The following is a 20167-nucleotide window of genomic DNA, read 5'->3' on the forward strand; positions in this document are numbered from 1 at the left end:
GACGGCGATTTGAGACCGTGAGGTCGCAGGCGGGGTGAGGCATCAGCGGCTCGGCGAGTCATTGATGATGATGGGCATTCGACTCAACGGCGTGCACTCGGGACAAGACGACATGCCAATGTGAGCACTCGACGCAACAGCGGGCACTCAACATGATTCACGTCAAATGCGGTCAACGCGGATGGGATGCGAAGGGAAGGATGCATTCTTCCTGGGTTGAGTTCAAGTTTCAAGTCAACCCGAACGTGACCTGTTTGCGAGTTAACCCTAACCCGAAATTTTTGAGTCGAGTTCGAGTCGGATTTTCAAATCGTGTCAAATATTGACACCCCTGACTTCAACCATGCCGCGCTGGAATCCGAAACCTGGCTCTAATTTCTCCTGAAAATTAATAGAGATGGCAAAATGGTTGGAGGGGGACATATTTTATGAGTTAGCTCAAATCCTCAATTCTCTGATGATCTTTAGCTCTATCTGTCATTGAGTTAGAAGGCTGAGTTAAATTGATGGGTGCAGCACCATCATCATCTCCACTCTCTTCACCTTCACCTTAAAGTCCTTAATCATCATTAGCTTCATCATCATCATCTATTTTTAATGAGTAAATCAAAACATTTCTCTCTTAAAGGCGTCTCTATCAAATATGTTCCATACTTGGTGTCTTTTAGCACCCCTAAACCTTTCACATCACCCTTCCACAACACCATCAACCATTATCTTAAGAGGAGAGAAATTATTTTATAGACCGGATGCAGAATGTCATCCGGAGACCAATCAAAATGCATCATATCAATAGTACCGAGCCGCGGCACCGAGCAAAGAGTGACGTGACACATTCTGATTTATCTCCGGATGACATTCGGCATCAGCACAGAATAATTAATCCCTTAAGAGACTGCCTCTAAAGGCCAAGTCTAATTAAAAAAATGGGGGAAACAATTTAATATTAGTACACCAACTTATATTAGTATAATAATTTCAACATAAGTATATCATATTTTAATTATTTGTATTTGTTAAATCATAATATAAACATAAAATATTAAAGACTCTATCATGCAATAATAATCATATAATATAATCCAATTGATGTCATTATAAGCATAACTAAGGCTTTGTTTGGGACAGCTTTCTTAATGCTTTTTAAAGTCATTTTTTTAGTTTAAGAAGCATTAAAAAAGTCGTCCCAAACGAAACCTAAAACCCAATAAAGTTCAAATCAACATCAAAACAATTTTGGCAAGAAACAATTTCACACAAAACAAACATTAAAACTCCATTTCAATCAATTTCAAACCCATATTGAAACAAAATTTCTCTTAGCCATTCTAATCTTCATCTATCCAAAAAGCATCATGTCTTAATATAAGAGGTTTGACCTCTGAATCTGTGTGAATGGTTGGTAACTTGATGCCATTACCAACAGCACCTTCTTGAATATTTCAGAAGGTCAAATTTCAAATATTTAGTATTCGTTTGGAACATTTTTCTTAATGCTTTTTAAAATAGTATTTTAATTAAAAAATTTCTAAAAAAATTTCTTGAATTAGAAATTTTTTAAACTAAAAATTTATTTTAGAAAACAATAAAAAAATTGTCCCAAACAAAACCTTAGACTTAGCAGAGCACGTGGAAGTAGACCTACTCCAAAGTCATGACCAAGGTTGATAAAAATAACAGTGCATCATGATGCATCAATTAAAAAAAAAATGTCATCGCCATCATAAATACGAAATCAACGACGCTGCCAGTACAATTCATGCTCCTCATTAAGATTTCATTTAGGACGGCTTTCTTAATGATTAAAATAATATTTTAGTATAAAAATTTTAATTTTTTATTAAAAAGTTGCTCCAAGAAACAGTAAGAAAATCGTCTCAAACGAAGCCCAAGTGTAATCAAATTATTTTGTTTGTTTAATGAAATCATAAAGCCGACTGAAAAACAATGATGACCGGATATTCATAATCCAGCTCTTTTATTAATGCCAAAAGCTAACCGGCCAAGCGAAAGTATTCAGATCAATACAATATATTCAGCACATGTTCAACTTCGGACAAAGTCAAGCAAGAACTCTACACAGAAGAAAAAGGACAAAATCCAATAAACTGATTCCAAATTAGAATTTGGAACAGCCTTAGGTTTAGGTTTCATTTAGTATAGCTTTTTTATTGCTTCTTAAAATAGCTTTTTAGTATAAAATTTAATTTTTTGTACTAAAAGCTGATTTTAGACATGGTTTTATATTAGATGTATTATTTCTGCATGTGAATAACACATCGCAAACACTTACCCTCTTTCATTAGGTTGAAAGCCTCGTTGATATTGTCAAATATAATATCGTGTGTGACGAACCCGTCAAGATGAATTTCCTGCGAAAACATGTGATATAAACTTAGCAATTTTTTTAAGAAATCCCAATCACATCTAATTACCAATCAGATTAAGAGTGGAATACTTTTTCTCAAAATATGAAAATTTCATTCATAAAATGACAATAATGAAGAGAAGAAGAGACTGAGGCTTCGTTTGGGACGGTTTTTTTACTGCTTCTTGAAGCAGCTTTTTAGTATAAAAATTTTAATTTTTATACTAAAAAGCTGATTCAAGAAGCAATAAAAAAGCCGTCCCAAACGAACCCTGAATTTGCTAATGGAGCTTGCCTTGTCCATGCACTTCTGGACCAACGATGGAAGATCTGTTTTTGGTCTCCATCCTCCAAATAGAGAGCCCTTCAAAGTTTTTCCAGAAAGTAGCTGTGCATAATGTAATGACACTTCAGGATTTGTTTTTGGCACCCCTAGAGTCACTGTCATTCCCCATGCCTAAGCAAATAATACAAAAAATATGGGTTAAACATTATAACTAAAAACTAATCATGCGGCTTAAGTGAACATAAAATGTTATGGATGTTACATCAGAACATGATTGCAGCGCAGTAGTTACTGCTCCTGTATCACCAATGCATTCAAATGAGTAGTCTGCTCCACCATCTGTCATCCGTTTAATCACCTGCCATATTAGCATAAAAGATTTCTTCAACTTCATACAAATAACAACAACAACAACATCAAGTCTTTGTCCCACTACGTGGGGGCCGGCTACATGAATCCTTTTTCTCCATTGTGTTATGTTAAAAATCAAATTCTCGTTTAAATCTAATAAAGAAAGATCATTTCTAATATTTTCTAACCAAGTCTTTTTAGGTCTAGCTCTACCTTTCTTAAGATAAGTCAAATCTAATACCTCTACTTTCCTAACCGGGTCATCGGAAGGCCTCCATTTAATGTGACCAAACCATCTAAGGTGACTCTCTGGAATCTTATCTTCCACTGGAGCTACTCCAACCGTTTCACATATATGCTCATTTCGTATCCTGTCTCTAAGGGTAAAGTCACTCATCCACCTGAGCATCCTCATCTATGCAACACTTAACTTAGCACTAAGCTTTTCTTTTAATGGCCAACATTCGTCACCCTAAAGCATTGCAGGTCTCACCACCATCTTATAGAATTTTCCCTTAAGTTTGAGGGGGACTTTTCTATCACACAACAAGCCCGATGCATTCCTCCGCTTCAGCCATCCAACTTGAATTCTACTGATAATATTCCCATCTATTTCACCATCACTCTGAACAATAGATCCAACATATCTAAAATGTGTTCTCTTATTAATGACTTGATCGCCCAAAGTCACAATCCCCTCACTAGGTTTATTGCTATTAAAAATACACTCCATATATTCAGTTTTAGATCTATTCAAGTGAAAACCTTTAGACTCATGCCAAAAAAAAAAGGAATAATTATTCAGCCTAGCATAGCCAACTATACATCTTCATGAAAAAGCATCACGTTAAAACTTGTCTTTAATAAATTTGAGTTTCAAGATAATGGGTAAAAGGAAGTTTTTCTACAATGAATTTATTCAAAAGTAAAAGAGAACTTGCACGGAAAGAAGCCTTCTGTTTCAGCAACAATAAATCCACTACAGACCTTAGTAACTTCCAAAGCCATGCATATAAAATCAGTTCACTTGGATCTCTAGTGTAAAGATTGCTGCATGTCCATAACTATGTTAGTCGCCAACGCATGCTGTTCGGAAAACCGCCTCTTAAACCATGTTGCTGCACCATAGAATCCATAATTTATAGTATTCATAATTGTTAATCTATATGGATGGTCATTAATTGAACGTTAGATTGTCTAGTAATATTGTGGTGCGATACCTGAAAAGTCTAAATAGAAGGTAAAAGAATATGGCTGCCCAAAAGAACATTTTTGTTTCTTTTGAACGTCAAACTCTTTGCAACCAGATCTAGAGAAGAGCAGCACAAGCAATTTAGTTTCTGCAATTATTGGAACTGCTTTGAACCTGATATGGTACAGAAAGGTTTACATTGGCATGCATACAAGATCTTGTCCATTCATATTTTATGTCCTAAAGACCAGTGTCATGTCTGTAGCAACATGTCTATGTTACTGCTTGAATTCTCTGGTATGGTCTGTGGTACATTGACTTAATTAATATCTACATCTGAATTTTGCCTAGTTAAAATATTGAGAAACTTTAGGAATAGAATGATTCTCTGGACGTAAAAAATCTTGTATCAGGAATTTTTCCCAAAAATCCTCAATTTGTGTGTCAACTTCCTTCTCAAGTCATGTGCGGGTGAGATTGGTAACTATAAGAAAGTAGTTTTCTCTAGAGTTTGCACGATGACATCTCCTTTATTTTCTCATTTTATACTATCCCTCCTCTTCGAGATTTTTATTAAACACTGACATTGTTAGGTCCGAAGTCCTAGATGAGAAAAATGAAAGGTTGCGTTAGGTCATTGGCAACCAGCGTAAAACTTGTCAAATAATCATGATATGAATACTTCTAATACATTGTGTTCATGTAAGGGCAATCCTTAGAAGTGACTAGTTTTATGGACTAAATACAACGAGAAGTGTGCAAGGGCCGGTGCACTGGCATCCAGGTGTAGTGTAAAATAAGCAAGAGTTCTGTTAGGAAACACTTGTGGATCTCAAGTAAGGCTTTGTTCGGAACAGCTTTTTTACTGCTTCTTAAAGTGGTTTCCTAAATCTACAAAAAATGCATTATAACATGATTTTATAAGCTTTCACCGTATAACTCTTGATATATTATAGATTTGATCATTCTGAACAATATGATATAATTTTATTACATTTTCACTGGTTAAATATGTGTATAAGAATTTCTAGGTAAAAGGTAAAATGAGCATATATACATTAATGCATATATTTTTTTATATGATTTACAGCTTATTGTTCTCTTTTACCTTGCATTGATTTCAATCATAAGATTTTGATTACTTGCTCGCCTAATGCTCATTACGTAGTTTTACATGATTTCATATAAAGGTAAGGATCCTCTGATATAAGGTTCCGAACAGCATACATAATACTTTCCACTATTCACAAGAAATTGGTAAGCTCTTATTATATGCTAAAATGAAAGACAGATGCAATTCTTCCAATATAGATCTCGGGGCATAACACATTATAACATATTAGAAAATGCAACTATGACTTATATAGATTTTGGGGGTGCTCTTTCTATAATTATAAGTTACATGCAAAAATATTATTGGGCTATTGACTCAATATGTTTTATTCGGGTGCCATAATAGGTTATTATTTTCTAATAATAGATGATATAATAAATTTGTTTATATGGGAAACAATGGTGCGCTTAGGACTACTATAGGTCTTAGCACTATTTGTATTAGAACCCATTATGGTACATCATGCATCTTGGTTGGGCTAAGACATTTAGCTGATAAGAGAATGAATATGGTATCTTTAGGTGCTCTAAGTGATATAGGGTACAAGATTCTGGGGATAAAAAGATTCTCAAAGTTTAGAGGTCCTTTAATTGTCATAAGAGCAAGTATAATAAGAGAATTGCATAGGTTGCAAGAGGTCACATCAAAAGCTGTTCCATGTATTTCTTCACCTACATTTAAGCATCACATTTTGGGGAAGGGAGAGTTAAGCTTCAATTGTTAAGGCTTTTGTTTTTTTTGCTTTTGTCATTAACCAGAGTTTCAATTATGCAATCCCAAAAGCAACTTTTACAAGAAACAAAAAATGGAAAACCTATGAAAAAATTATAATCCAAAGAGGCATTATTTTTTATTGGTCGCTATTTAAAAAAGGTAAAAAACTTACCCTAATGAAGCCTCAGATCTAGTTGCATTAAAAAAAAGGTTCTAGTTGCATAAACTATTCTTAAAAAAAAATTCAAGACCAAGCTGATGGTAATACTTCAAATGATAAGATGTATGAAGTTTGAGCTGTAGTCTATCTTGATGTAGAGTCGTACCATTGTATTATTCAAGAGACAAAGATATCCAATGCAAGTTTAGTTCTTTTATTTACTTCAGTGTGCAACATCAATACCACAAGGACCTCTCACAAATGTTCAGTTTAGACGTCATCTAAGCCTGATGAGGTGGTAGGACACCGAGTCTTCTAAGGATTTCAGAACTTAGAGTGCTCTACTTAAAGATACGTCATTAGTCACATAAGATATCCAAGTTCTGTGATTGTAATGAATCAAGGGGAGAATTGTTAATATTGACTCAATGAATAGCTGCATTGAATTTTCCCGAATTAAATACAACAACAGTTTAAGAATCAAAGGATTCTTAATACCATTTCAAAATTTGCACCAAGGAGTCCTCAATTCGCCAGTTAAATTCCTTCTTTGGCTTTGTGGTTGAGCACGATAATTATCAAAAATCAGTTTTCTCTAAGGTTGTATGATGGTGTCTTCCTTGTTCCTCAATTGATATCCCTCCTGACTGCTAAGATTTTTTGGTTTTGGAGGATTTGGTGACTTCGAGATTAATGTGACAAAAAGAACTTTATGAGTTACACTGATTGTGAAGGTTTTTTGTCTTTATTGTTGTTTATTTATTTATTTTTCAAAGGGTATATTTATGATTCGAGAATGGCTGTGAGTTTTCCTTATTTTTGTCCTGCCTTTTATGTTTGGCAAAAATACTTCTTTAAGTACCACTCCCAGCGTCAAGCAAACATTAAGCAATGTGTTGTATGCGGCAAATTATTATGTGCGGTGTACGGACCGTCTGGAGGCGAATCCGGACGCGCCACGTCACCCGGATGCATCGGGGTCAGGGTGATGTGGCGCGTCCAAACTTGCCTCTAGACGAATCCAGACGCCGCACGTAATAATTTGCCGTTATATGCATATTCACCAGAATTTAAGAGATTGTGCAAGTAAGCCTTTGAAGAATGCTTCTGGAAAATCATTAGAAAATATAATAATGGTGGGCATGTATATTTTTATTCCCCACTGCAGTGCTGCTTCAGAGAATAGCATAGATGTTTCATTCATTCATCTTAGTACCTGTGGGATTGGCTCATTGTAGTCATCGGGATTGATGAAGCTCGTTACACCAAAAGACTTTCCTGCATTAAGGAAAGCACTTTAGAAACTAAAAGCACGGAGAGTTTAGGAAATGCAACAGAACAAATAATGGCTGCCACGCACCTTTCTCAAACTTGCGAGGATTATTATCCACACCAATAATCTGAGAAGCACCTCTTAGTTTAGCAGCTTGGGCCACCTAATTACATCAAACACAATGCAAAGAATCAAAAACCTTTCCCGAGAAAATGGATGTGATGTAAAATTTGGAAGGTTAGATGGAAAATGGATTTTGCTGCAGTACTTACTGAGAGACCCACAGTTCCCAAACCAAAAATAACTACAGTTGAACCTTTAGATACATCAGCAACTTTCCAAACTGCTCCAAATCCTAATAGTAAAACATGTTTCGTGTTAATGCGAAGACGAGCTCAATATGTATTCAAACAAAGGCTTTGTGACACTAGTAGCAGGCTACAATATTATATATCAAAATAATGGAACTAGAAAATTGTACTTTTGCAACACCCAAACAAAAAAAAACTGACATCCACAATAGTCACATTTATATAGAACGTCCAAGAATCTCTGTTTCTAATGCAAATCAACCATTAGAAACAAAGATTGAGACACAATCCACAAATGCAACGAATATGGAATTTTTGCAAAAAAAAGAAATTATTTGTGTTGAAACAATTCTTTAATATCTTCAAGGAAAAAAATCCAATTCAAACAAAAATTTTATGAACCTCTATTATAAATTAACAACAAAAATAATGCACGCAACTGAAATTTTACACAGAGCAACAAAATCCAAATTAGAACAAATTTAACAAAATTCAACCATACTTACCAACTAATAAAAAAAATGAATAGATGAGGGAGGAGAAGACATGAAGAAAAGCAAAGTTATCAGAAAGAAAGCCTAGCATGCTTATAAGAGGATAATTTCTCCAAAAAATTTCAAATTTCATACCTAATCAAGAAACCAAATCCAAAAAGAAGGATCTGAACATCCAGAGTAAATTTGGCCTATCCTTAGAGCAGTGGGTCCCAAACTTCCAATTGCTCTAGTGGGTGACTAAGGATTTAAGGAACACCCCTGGATCGTTGAGAGAATTTTCTTTGTCACTCTTTCGAAGGAGAGAGGGTTGGAAAAATGCTTAGAGCAAGCCAACCTTATAGCACTACACTTTAGGGTTTTGCCTTTAGAGCTGTGGTATGGAGGGTGATTTAGAGCATGCATCCACTTTGAAGTGCTAGGAGAATGTTAGAAGATATAATCAGGAGTATTTTGTAAAGATTTAAAAGGTTTAGAGATGTGTAATGTGTTGCAATTCAAGAGCTCGAGCTTGTGTTTTGATGGTTACAAATATTATTGGATGACTATTTAGTTTCTCCTGTGATTTATACTACATATATTTTTTTTGTGAACTAACATTTCAAGTTCAACATACACCGACTATCATAAGAGAATCAAGCTCAAGTTTGGGTTGTATAGGTTTGATTTATTTGAAAGAGTCTATAATTTTATTTTTCTTTAGTCAATCAATATACAAAGGTGTATCCTAGATTAGCAACCGTATACATACATATGAGATAAGTGACCTAAATGTTTTAATTATTCTAAAGATTATACTGTACGATCTGGATCATACTATACGATCTATGTAATCAGAATTTAATTAAAACATTTAATTAAATGAAATAAATTTGAAATTAAAAAAAAATGAACTACTCATACTATACGATCAAATTGTACATGACGATTAGTGTTAAATTAAGAGAATCGGAGAGGGAAATGCTTCAATTATTATTACACAAAACTATCCTTATTTATAGATCTATATAGGATATCTTAATAAATAAACAAATAACTAGAGAATCATGCATAATTGCCCTAATATAATCCTTTCTGAATCAGCCACCAAAATATGGAAAGAAAACGACGTAATCAAGGTGAGCCTCCCACGGATCTCCATCTGGCCGTGGAATCAAGGGCTAAAGGGATGGCTGAGATTTAATAGCGTTCTCCAGGTGAGCCTCCCATGGATCCTCATGCTGATCGTGGGATTAAGGGTCAAGGGATGATTGGGATTTTAACACTCCCATTCAAGCTGGGGAATACATATCTGTCATTCCCAGCTTGGTAATTAGTCCTAAAAAAATAGAGTTATCAAGCCCCTCGGTGCACCATAGAGTCCTCCATTTGGTCAAATCTTTGGGATGAATTTTCTTCAGACATTGCAGCGGCAGAGGATAGAGATGAAAGCTATATCAATCAAGATTGCAAGGTGCAAGACAACAATGAAGGTTGCATTAAATAGTAGTCCTCAAGATATCGGAAATGGAAAGAAAGGGCAGTGTTGGGACGGCATGAAAAGTGAGTTAATTATCCATTGGGTTCTTCTCCCTCTCGATTCTCAAGGGAAGGTCGGCTATGAAGGCACGATAGTAGAAAACAATAAAAATTTGTTTATAGGGTTATGACAAGCTTCAAGAATAGATGCAGAAAAACACGTCTCAAGCGGCTCAGCACTCGGTGCGCAGATCTCCTCCTTCCCAGGTCGTCCAACTTTACCTGAATTGACTCCTGTTTGATCGGCCTAGTACAGGTGCACGCAAGGCGCAAGTTCCTTACACAATCATTCCGCTTGCTCGATACCCAGGTCGCATAAACTGCTCGCCTTCACGTACACAGGGAGCCGCTAGATCCTTCTTGCTCCCTCGCTCGGTCCTCTTCTTCACTTCAGCCCCCAGGTAGGCACACATGCAAACTCCCATCTTTGCTTCTTATGGCTGCAGGCACGAGCGGTTTGGACCACTCGACTCTCATTCAATCTCCAACAGGCTCCTCTCCTCTTCCTTTGATTCATATTATCCCAGCGATTATGACAACAAAGGCCGATGGTAGAACCAGTACTCTTCAGAATTTCGGCACTGAAGGCTAGTGTAAGGCCTAGTATTCTTCAAATTCTGGCAATGAAGGTCGGTGGTAGGAACCAATATTCCTCATATTTCCCACAATGAAAGCTGGTTGTTTCTCTTCGATTTCTTCTATTTAAGGCAATGATGCCATCTTAAATTCAGAGAATTGGAGAGAGAAAGGCTTCAATTATTATTACAGAAAACTATTCCTATTTATAGATCTATACATGATTTATTGATAAAGAAACAAATAAGTACAGAATCACGCATAATTTCCCTTATATAATCCTTCCTAAATCAGCCGCCCGAATATGGAAGGAGATCGACGTAATCCAAGTGAGCCTCCCACGGATCTCCATTATGGCCGTGGGATCAAGGGCTAAAGGGACATATGAGATTTAACAGTGTTATCCAGGTGAGCCTCCCAAGGATCCTCATGCTGGCTGTGGGATCAAGGGCCAAGGGACAATTGAGATTTCAACAATTAGTTATAACCAGGAGTCCTCGTCGGCATTTAAAATTAGGCAATATTTTAAAATTTAAAAAATGGTTTATTTGTACAGGATAATCCAAATCATATTGTACGATGCCATTAAAATCTTGTCTAATTTAATCCCTATAATTAAGCTATCAACTTAGAATTAATTGTAATTATGAATAATACTGTATGAATTTACCCTTCAAACTGTATGAATAGAGAGACAATCTAATTTGATTGAACTAATCATATTATATGATATACATTCATATTGGGCAATCAATGCAAGTCTTTTTAACTGATTGAACTAAGCACTATTTATCGTACAGTACTAACAGGGAAAAGCTGAATTAATTGTACTGTACGATAGACAAGTCGTATTGTACAAACAGAGACGACATAATTGAAAATAAGGATTTCGTAGAAGCCTACTATTTAAACTTCTCTTAATTTGTTTGAGAGTCTTTTGGCAGTCATTAGATTGTCTTTTGTGAGAAAGCGTTGAAGAGAGCTTTGAGATAGGGAGAGAAATAGTGAAATTTGTGAGAGAGGAAGAAGATCCTTGTAGGTTCAAGAGAGTGTGAGAGGAAGTTTCACATGGTTGCTCAGGCAAATTTGCACCTGAGTTTCTCCATATGTCAAGTTTGTCTTGAGGGAAGCTTTGGAAAGAAGACCCCTTTGGTGTCAAAGGAATCTTGCTACTCCTCCACACCTGGTTAGTGAAAAGGATTCATCTACTCCACTGGGCTAGGTTGGTGAAAGGGATTCAGCTACTCCACCGCATCAGGGAAGGTGAAAGTGATTTGGGCTGCGTCGCTGATAGGAAATACTTGAGTGCAAGTAGTTCCTAGCCAAATTGGAAGCGAAAAAGCCGTAAAACTGCTGTTTACAGAGGTGGACAGCAGGAAATCACCAGAAAACAGTAAGAATTAGCGAGAAAGAGAAGATAAAAACTCAAGCGAAGGCTTGTATTTAACTAGTAGGCAAATACAATAGCAAAGATACAATTTGTTCTTCAATCCGGGAGGAAGAACAACTCTCCAATCTCCGGCAACGCCAAGAGCCCAAAGCAAGAAAAACCCTAGATCTCAATTTGTCATTCAAAATCCAGATGAGGAGCCAATCCCCCCCAATCTCCTAATTAAACAAAAAGAATCATAAAGGACAATAATAAACTTCCTAAAATAGCCCCCCACATTCAAATTTTCCCTCCTAATTGCAATTAAGACTAGCTGGGCCCACTAGGAAGCCCCCCCCCCCCCCCTCTGCCCCCCCCCCCCCTTTTGCTCTGTTCCGGCGTGAGTAGCAATGGATCGGTCCCGGTTGGACCGGTCCAGCCTGCCCCTCCTGGGCCGGCAGCATATCAATACTCCCCTCCCAAAAACTCACCTAGTCCTCAAGGTGAAAAGAAGTGAATTGCTCTTTCATTCTCTCCATTGGTTCCCACGTCGCATCGAAATCGGGAAGGCCTCTCCACTTAATCAACACTTCTTTGTTGCCATCCTTATCTGATCTTACGCCTATAAGCTCCAGAGGCTCTAATATCACTTCCAACTCTTCAGTCAGTGTCACAGGTAAATCCGTACTAACTGCATGCTCCCCAATAGCTCTCCTCAATTGTGATACATGAAAAATTGGATGTATGGTAGCTGATGGGCGTAACTTCAGTCGGTACGCCACCGCACCAATCCTATTCAACACCTCATAAGGCCCAAAGTACCTGGGTGCTAATTTATGCTTCCTTCTTGCCACTGTCCGCTGTCGGTAGGGTCGTAGTTTCAAGAATACATTTTCCCCTACTTCAAACTGCATGTCTCTCCTGTGTGAATCTGCCTGCTTTTTCATAATCTGTTGGGCTCTCATCAAATGTTTCTTCAAATCTTCCAGTACCTTGTCTCTTTCTTCCAAATATTGCTCCACTGACGACACGGGAGTACTACCTCTCCCACAATGCACTAGGTGTGGAGGGTCCCTTCCATACAGCCCTTTGAATAGGGTCATCTGGGAAGACGAATGGTACGAGGTATTGTACCAGTATTCAGCCCAAGGCAGCCACTTTGCCCACATCCGCGGGGTCTCCGACACAAAACACCTCAAATAGGTCTCCACACTTTGGTTCACCACCTCCATCTGCCCGTCTGTCTGTGGATCTCTTGAGGGTAGTTCCCTGTAATCGGAATAACTCCTTCCAAAACTGACTAAGGAATACCTTGTCTCAATCCGTCACTATCGATTCTGGAACCCCATGCAGTCTGACAACCTCTCTGATAAATGTAGCTGCCACTGACACTGCGGTGTATGGGTGTCGTAAAAGGACGAAGTGTGCATACTTACTAAGTTTGTCCACCACCACCATGATGACAGTGTATCCTTCTGACCGTGGTAATCCGTCGATGAAGTCCATGGACACTTCCTCCCAAACTTTGTTTCGAAGTGCCAATGGTTGTAACAGCCCTCCTGGCGCCATGGCCATGTATTTGTTCCTCTGGCACACTTCACACCTCACCACCAGCTCCTCCACATCTTTACACATCCCTTTACAATGGAGTTCTGCTACTAGCCTCATGTATGTCTTCTGAACTCCTGAATGGCCTCCAATTGCGCTACCGTGAATGGAGGTTCGTGGCAGAACGAACCTCCCCTGATACAATAGTCTCTCCCCCTCAAGGCAGTATCCCGGATGGCTACTCTTATCCTTCCTTAGATCCTCCCTGATCTTTCTCAATTCCTCATCTAACATGCTTTTTCTTCCTTGATGGCTCCCCAGTCGACCATCAAGGGTACAAACAGAGCCAACTCCTGGAGTTCCCCCACACATCTGGATAGAGCGTCGACTGCCTTGTTCTCCAAATCAGGCTTATACTGGATCTCAAAGTCATAGCCTAGTAGTTTGGATAGACACTCTGATGCTCTTCAGTCACCATCCTTTGCTCTAGCAAATACTTCAAGCTCCTTTGATCCATCCGCACGATAAAGTGCCTTCCCAAGAGATACGGCCGCCACTTTTGAATAGCCAAGACAATGGCCATCAACTCTCTTTCATACACTGACTTCAATTTAGCCCTAGTTGAAAGCACTTGACTAAAGTATGCTACTGGCATGTGATTCTGCATAAGCACTGCACCTAGCCCATATCCTGATGCATCCGTCTCTACTACAAAGACCTGACCAAAGTCTGGAAGAGCAAGAACAAGAACCGTCGTCATGTCTTCTTTTAACCTCTCGAACGCCTGAGTGGCTGCCTTTCCCCAACAAAAATTGTCTTTCTTTAGCTGCTCCGTCAGGGGCCATGCAATGGTACCGTACCCCTTCACAAACTTCTTGTAGTATCCCGTCAAACCTAGGAAGCCCCTCAACTCCCTGAGCTTCCTGGGCAATAGCCATTTCTGCATTGCTTCAATTTTAGTTTGATCTGCTGCCACTCCCTCTTGGGAAACCACATGTCCCAATTACTCCACACTCGCCTGAGCAAAACTGCACTTCTTCAAGTTGGCTTTCAACTGATGCTCCTGAAGCACTTCCAATACCACCCTCAGATGTTCCAAGTGCTCCTCCATAGTCCTGCTGTACACCAGCATGTCATCGAAAAAGACCAGGACAAACTTCCTGAGGTGCTGCTTGAAGACCCGATTCATCAAGGATTGAAAGGTTGCAGGAGCGTTAGTCAATCCAAAGGGCATTACCAAAAATTCATAATGCCCTTCATGTGTCCTGAACGCTGTCTTTGGAACATCGGCCTCCTTCATTCTGATCTGGTGGTATCCAGATTTTAGATCTAGCTTAGAGAACATCACTGCACCATGTAGCTCGTCCAACAGCTCATCAATCACAGGAATTGGGAACTTGTCTGGTACAGTTCCTTTATTTAGAGCCCTGTAATCCACACAAAATCTCCAACTCCCGTCATTCTTCTTGACCAGGAGGACTGGACTAGAAAAAGGCCTGTTGCTGGGTCTGATAATCTCTGCCTCCAGCATTTCCCGGATCAGCTTTTAAATCTCATCTTTCTGAATCTGTGGATAGTGGTAAGGACGGACGCTGATCGGAGTCTCACCTTCTTTCAGAGTAATGGCATGTTCCAACTCTCTCTGAGGAGGTAAACCCTGGGGAGGGTGAAAGACCTCGTTGTACTGGTGTATGAGCGACTGTACTGTAGAGGGAACATTGCCTTCCTTCTCCAATCTGACCCCTTCCAGGCAGTGCAACTCTATTAAGTAGCATCCCCCCTCTTCCTGAATGGTTCTGATGAGGGATTTGAGAGAAACCCCTGCCTTGGTCAGTCCAGAATCACCCTGAATTATCCTCTTTTTGCCCCCAACCATCAACTCCATCCTCAGTGTACCCCAATTGATTTTAGCCTCTCCCAATGTCTACAGCCATTTCATCCCAAGAATGACATATGTACTCCCCAATTCCACGGGAAGGAAGTCTTCCTTTACATGGATCCCTTGAATCTTCAGTACTACTCCTCGGCAGACTCCTCGTCCCATCTCTACCTTCCCGGTGCCCATCATTACCCAGTAACCTCCGGTATCTACTAGCTTTATCCCCAATGCATCAACTATCTGGGTGGAAATGAAATTATGTGTTGCTCCACTATCTATCAACACCACCACCTCACGGTCAGAGATCTCTCCTTTCACCTTCATAGTGTGAATCGAAGTGAATCACACTACTGAGCTCAAAGAGACTTCTGCCATAAAACTGCTGTTTACAGAGGTGGACAGCAGGAAATCATCGGAAAACAGTAAGAATTAGCGAGAAAGAGAAGAGAAAAAACCCAAGCGAAGGCTTGTATTTCACTAATAGGCAAATAAAATAGCAAAGATAAAATTTGTTATTCAATCCGAGAGGAAGAATAACTCTCCAATCTCCGGCAACCCCAAGAGCCCAAAGCAAGAAAAACCCTAGATCTCAATTTGTCATTCAAAATCTAGATGAGGAGCCAATACCCCCAATCTCCTAATTAAATAAAAAGAATAATAAAGGACAATAATAAACTTCCTAAAATAGCCCCCACATTCAAATTTTCCCTCCTAATTGCAATTAAGACCAGCTGGGCCCACTAGGAAGTCCCCCCCCCACCCCCTTTTGCTCTGTTCCGGCGTGAGTAGCAATGGACCGGTCCCGGTTGGACCGGTCCAGCCGGCCCCTCCTGGGCCGGCAGCATATCAGTCGCCTCACCAGAAGGGTGAATGGGATTCAGGCTTCTCTGCCTCACCAAGAGGGTGAAAGAGATTTTGGTTCTCAGTCGCACCTAGGGTGAGTGGAAGTGATTTTGTGAGGGCTTCTCAGCCTTGCCAAGTGGGTTAAAGAAGGGTTGCTATAGTGTTTAGTGCAATATCTGGAGAGGATGACTCTGCGGAGCGAACGTAGACCAAGTTAACCGAACCACTATAAAATTATGGCGCGTTTATTCTTTTATTTCCCGCACTTTACTTTTTGCATTTTATTGTTTGTATATTTACATTATGCAATTTGATTTGTATTGGTGATTATTATGATACAAGATTTTTGATTGATTGAGTTTACTTCTTGGTTAAAAAAACAAATCAGGAAAATAAAAATTACAAAAAAGTGCTACCTTGTTTTTCTTACAAAATAAAAAAAATAAGTGTTTTGTTGTTAATCGCTTTGATTTTAATTTTAAGTTTGGGAAATTGTTTGTAATTTCAAAAAGGATTTTTGAAATTTTTTTTAAAACATCAATTTACCGCTCTCTTGGTATGTCATTCAGTAGTTTAAATGATTTCACAACCATCCTTTAAACTTTCATAATGTAGGCTAGGCTAGGACTAGATAAAGGTGCATAGTTTGGGTTAATTTTAGCTAGTCTAGAAATATTGATTGAGGAATGATTCTAATGTTGTCTTTGGATCTAGGGAGGCTTAGAAGTATTAGAGGGGTGGTGATGATCAAATATGAACTTTTTGATGAGAATCCAAGAGGTTTATAGGATGGTGGAAGAGACAGCAAGACTAACATAAGGAGTGTCCTAATTTGACAGAATTGAAAGCCTTCCATAATTTTTTTATTGCAATAGAATGGGGAGAAAATTTGTAGAATAATGCTAGAAATATTGCGAAGAAGTATGAGAGGTTGATTGAAAGGTCAACAAGAAAGAAGGGTCGTACCTAAGTCTTCCACCCAAAAGAACCCAAAATGGAAGAGTTGGCCACCATAACACAACTCTAGAATTTTTACTCTTAAAATTTTATCAAAACACCAAAAGCCATTTTTTATTCATCAAATAAATATTTAATAATTACATCAAATTATAATGCCTGAAATTCAAAGAAACGAATAAATGAGGGAATAATTCAAACATAATGAAGCAATATGAAAGTAGAGTGAAACTACTTCAATTATACTCACTAATCAAGGGGGCTGGCCCTAGTGGCCTCCAAACAAAGAAAATATAAATTAAAGGCAAATAAATAAATAAAGCCTCCCACGTTGAGGGAAAATTTTAAATTTTGAAAATTTCAATTTTAAACCATGCATTCAAATTCAAATATTTTCAAAATTGGATTTTTTTTTTCGCGTTGAATGAATCACTCTTAGTCCTTGATCCTGATCTTATGAGAGAGCCATCATAGCCCTTGATCTCATCTTGAACTCTTAATCTTGCTCTAGTTGTAGGGACATAATAATGTGTTGCTTAATGTTCAGAATCAATTTTTTATTCATCAAAACTCCTTTTTCTATGTGGCTTAAATTATTATTGTTAAATCCTAGCCTCTTGTTCCCAAATTGATCCCACAGCTATGAATAGAGATCTGTGGGAGGCCCACCTGAATCATGCTGAAAACCTTTCATAGCTAGGCAATTGATATATGAAGGATTGTATTACTCATTATTCTGTAGTTATTTGTTTCTTAATAAGGCATCTTGTATAGACCAATAAATAGGGATTATATTGTATAATAAAACTGCTTTTCCCTCTCAAACTTATTGATTTCAACATGGTATCAGAGTCGGATTGAAGAAAACAGGGCAGCCTTCATTGCTGTTGAAGATCTATTACATACTGTCCTCCGTGCGTACACAAGCAATAGGCGAAGATGGGGCTTCTGCATAATGTTGCAAGCCATCACCGAGGAAGATAGGCGGCTGACGCTGCCCTCAGCTCCATGTATGTCGATTCTACTAGACACTGCACGCCGAAGCCGGAAAACCTACGGGACATAGCCGGGAGCGACTCATGCATGCGGAAGAAGGCCCTTTACGTGGCCTAGCTGCTTGATCTGAGTCTTTTAAAAATTTGGCTCAATTCGATTTATTAAACCGAGAAGTTTGAGAGAAAAAAAAAGTTAAGAAAAAAGAGGTGAGAAAGAAAAAAAAAAGAAGAAGATATATATATTAAAAAATCGGCCTTTATTGTCGTAACTAAAGATCGAAGGAAAATTTTCCAAGAAACCTTCATTGCTACCCAAGATCCTACAGATAGTCTTCATTACTATCATTTGACACCATAATGTCAGAAATTAATTCTTTCCAGAGCATTGACCAATTTGAGGATCTTATGGTGCACTAAGGATGAGGTGACCTCCAAAACATGCAACCTTCCTATCGTTTAAATGGGAAGAACTATCTAAAGTGGTCTCAATTTGTGAAGAACTACTTAAAAGGAAAAGGGAAATTACATCACCTCCTCAGAGAAGGACCAAAAGAAGGAGATCCTAAATTTTGGGTATGGGATGAAACAGACTCCATGATTATGTCATTGCTCTGGAATTCCATGACTCCAGAAATTAGCAATACATTTATGTTCATTTCCATTGTAAAGGACATATGGGATGGCTCCAAACAAATTTTTTTCAAAAGCTTAGGATGCTGCTCAAATCTTTGAAATTAAGATCAAAGTATGGTGCACAAAATAAGGAAGCAAGATAGTGACAGAGTATGGAACTCTTCTACAAAACCTATGGCAAGAACTTGATCACTACAAATGTATAGAAACCAGATGTCCAGCAGATGTTGCTATCCTAAAGAAATTTATTGAAAAAGATTGAGTTTATGACTTTCATGCAGGACTACATGCAGAATTTGATCAAGGGTCCATATCCTTGGTAAAGAGGAGACACCATCATTAAATGAAACCATTTCTCTCATTCGTGCTGAAGAAAACCGATGAGTGATGTTAGAGCCAAAGGTGGTTGAAAGCTCAGCAATGGTGATGAACAGAGAAGCAACATGGAAACTGAACAAAAAGGTTGCAAGTGTTATCATCTCAAAAAAAAAAAAAACTCTTGTCTCTGTTAATGTTACGTATGATGAACAAAATTCCTATTTTATCAAATCTCATCTTTAGAGGGAGACTGAAATTGAGGAAGATGAGGAAAGTGAGCTTGCTCCTCTTGACTTTCCTCTACCTCAAACAAATCCTCCTGAAATCGAAAACAATGAAACTGAAGAAAAAGCTGTCAGTAGATTTTGGAATGTACATTCCAAGCGTACAAGTCTAAATTGTGTTCCGAAGTAGATCCAAGAATTTAAACCATCTCCTAAAATTAAGATAAATACAAATTCACAATCTCCTTTGCACCCCATAACTAACTTTATTTCCTTCAATAATTTTTCATCCTCACACAAAAATTTTCTTGTTACACACTTACACTAGAAGATATTCAGATTCCTAATAATATTTCTGAGGCCTTATCTGATGAAAATTGAAAAAATGCCATGAAAGATTAAATGCAGACCCTAGAAAATAACAATACGTGGGAAATCATCAACCTTCCGAAAGGAAAAAAATTAGTCGACTGCAAATGGGTGTTTTTTGTAAAGTACAAAATTGATGGTACACTGGAAAGGTACAAAACAAGACTAGTGGCGAAAGGTTATACTCAAACATATGGCATTGACTATCAGGAAACTTTTGCACCTATAGCCAAGATGAGCACTATCAAAATTCTACTCTCACTAGCAACTAAGTACAACTGGCATCTGGAACAACTATATGTAAAAAATGCACTCCTAAATGGAGACTTGGAGATCTTGCAGTTATAGGAAATATTGATAACACGTATCAAATATAAATATTAAATAGCTCAATTTTTGTCTGGGTAAAGTCATTGTATCTCTTCTTGGAATTCCAAAAGAGCAAGAAGAAATGGATCACAAGAGGTCATGAGAGATTTCAAAGCCCACAACTTGGCACCTGGTTTTGAAAAAAAAGAATAGAAATGAAAGAGAGTGCAAACTAAAGAAGTCTATGAATTAATACAATAAACAATAGCTTAATTTGAATGTTTAACAAATATCATATGAAGAAATGAATATATTTGATGACAAACTGGCATCCACTAGTCTTCAAAATGCACATGATAGAGAAAA

The 20167-nt window shown here is 38.0% G+C and overlaps 1 protein-coding gene across 1 annotated transcript in view; it reads right to left on the reverse strand.

Annotated features, from left to right (window-relative positions):
• Positions 1 to 1938: 1938 nt before the first annotated feature.
• The window catches only part of LOC110104084 (alcohol dehydrogenase-like 6), a 32786-nt gene continuing 14557 nt past the window's right edge, over positions 1939 to 20167 (reverse strand). The window contains exons 5-10 of the mRNA XM_020833051.2: positions 7731 to 7813; positions 7546 to 7621; positions 7402 to 7463; positions 2917 to 3012; positions 2664 to 2825; positions 1939 to 2372 (exon numbers count right to left, since the gene is read on the reverse strand). Coding sequence (XP_020688710.1) covers positions 2256 to 2372; positions 2664 to 2825; positions 2917 to 3012; positions 7402 to 7463; positions 7546 to 7621; positions 7731 to 7813 — 596 coding nt within the window. The 3' untranslated portion in view covers positions 1939 to 2255. The remainder of the gene's footprint in view (positions 2373 to 2663; positions 2826 to 2916; positions 3013 to 7401; positions 7464 to 7545; positions 7622 to 7730; positions 7814 to 20167) is intronic.

This window comes from Dendrobium catenatum, unplaced genomic scaffold (genome assembly GCF_001605985.2).
Source record: "Dendrobium catenatum unplaced genomic scaffold, ASM160598v2 fragScaff_scaffold_692, whole genome shotgun sequence".
NCBI lineage: Eukaryota > Viridiplantae > Streptophyta > Magnoliopsida > Asparagales > Orchidaceae > Dendrobium > Dendrobium catenatum.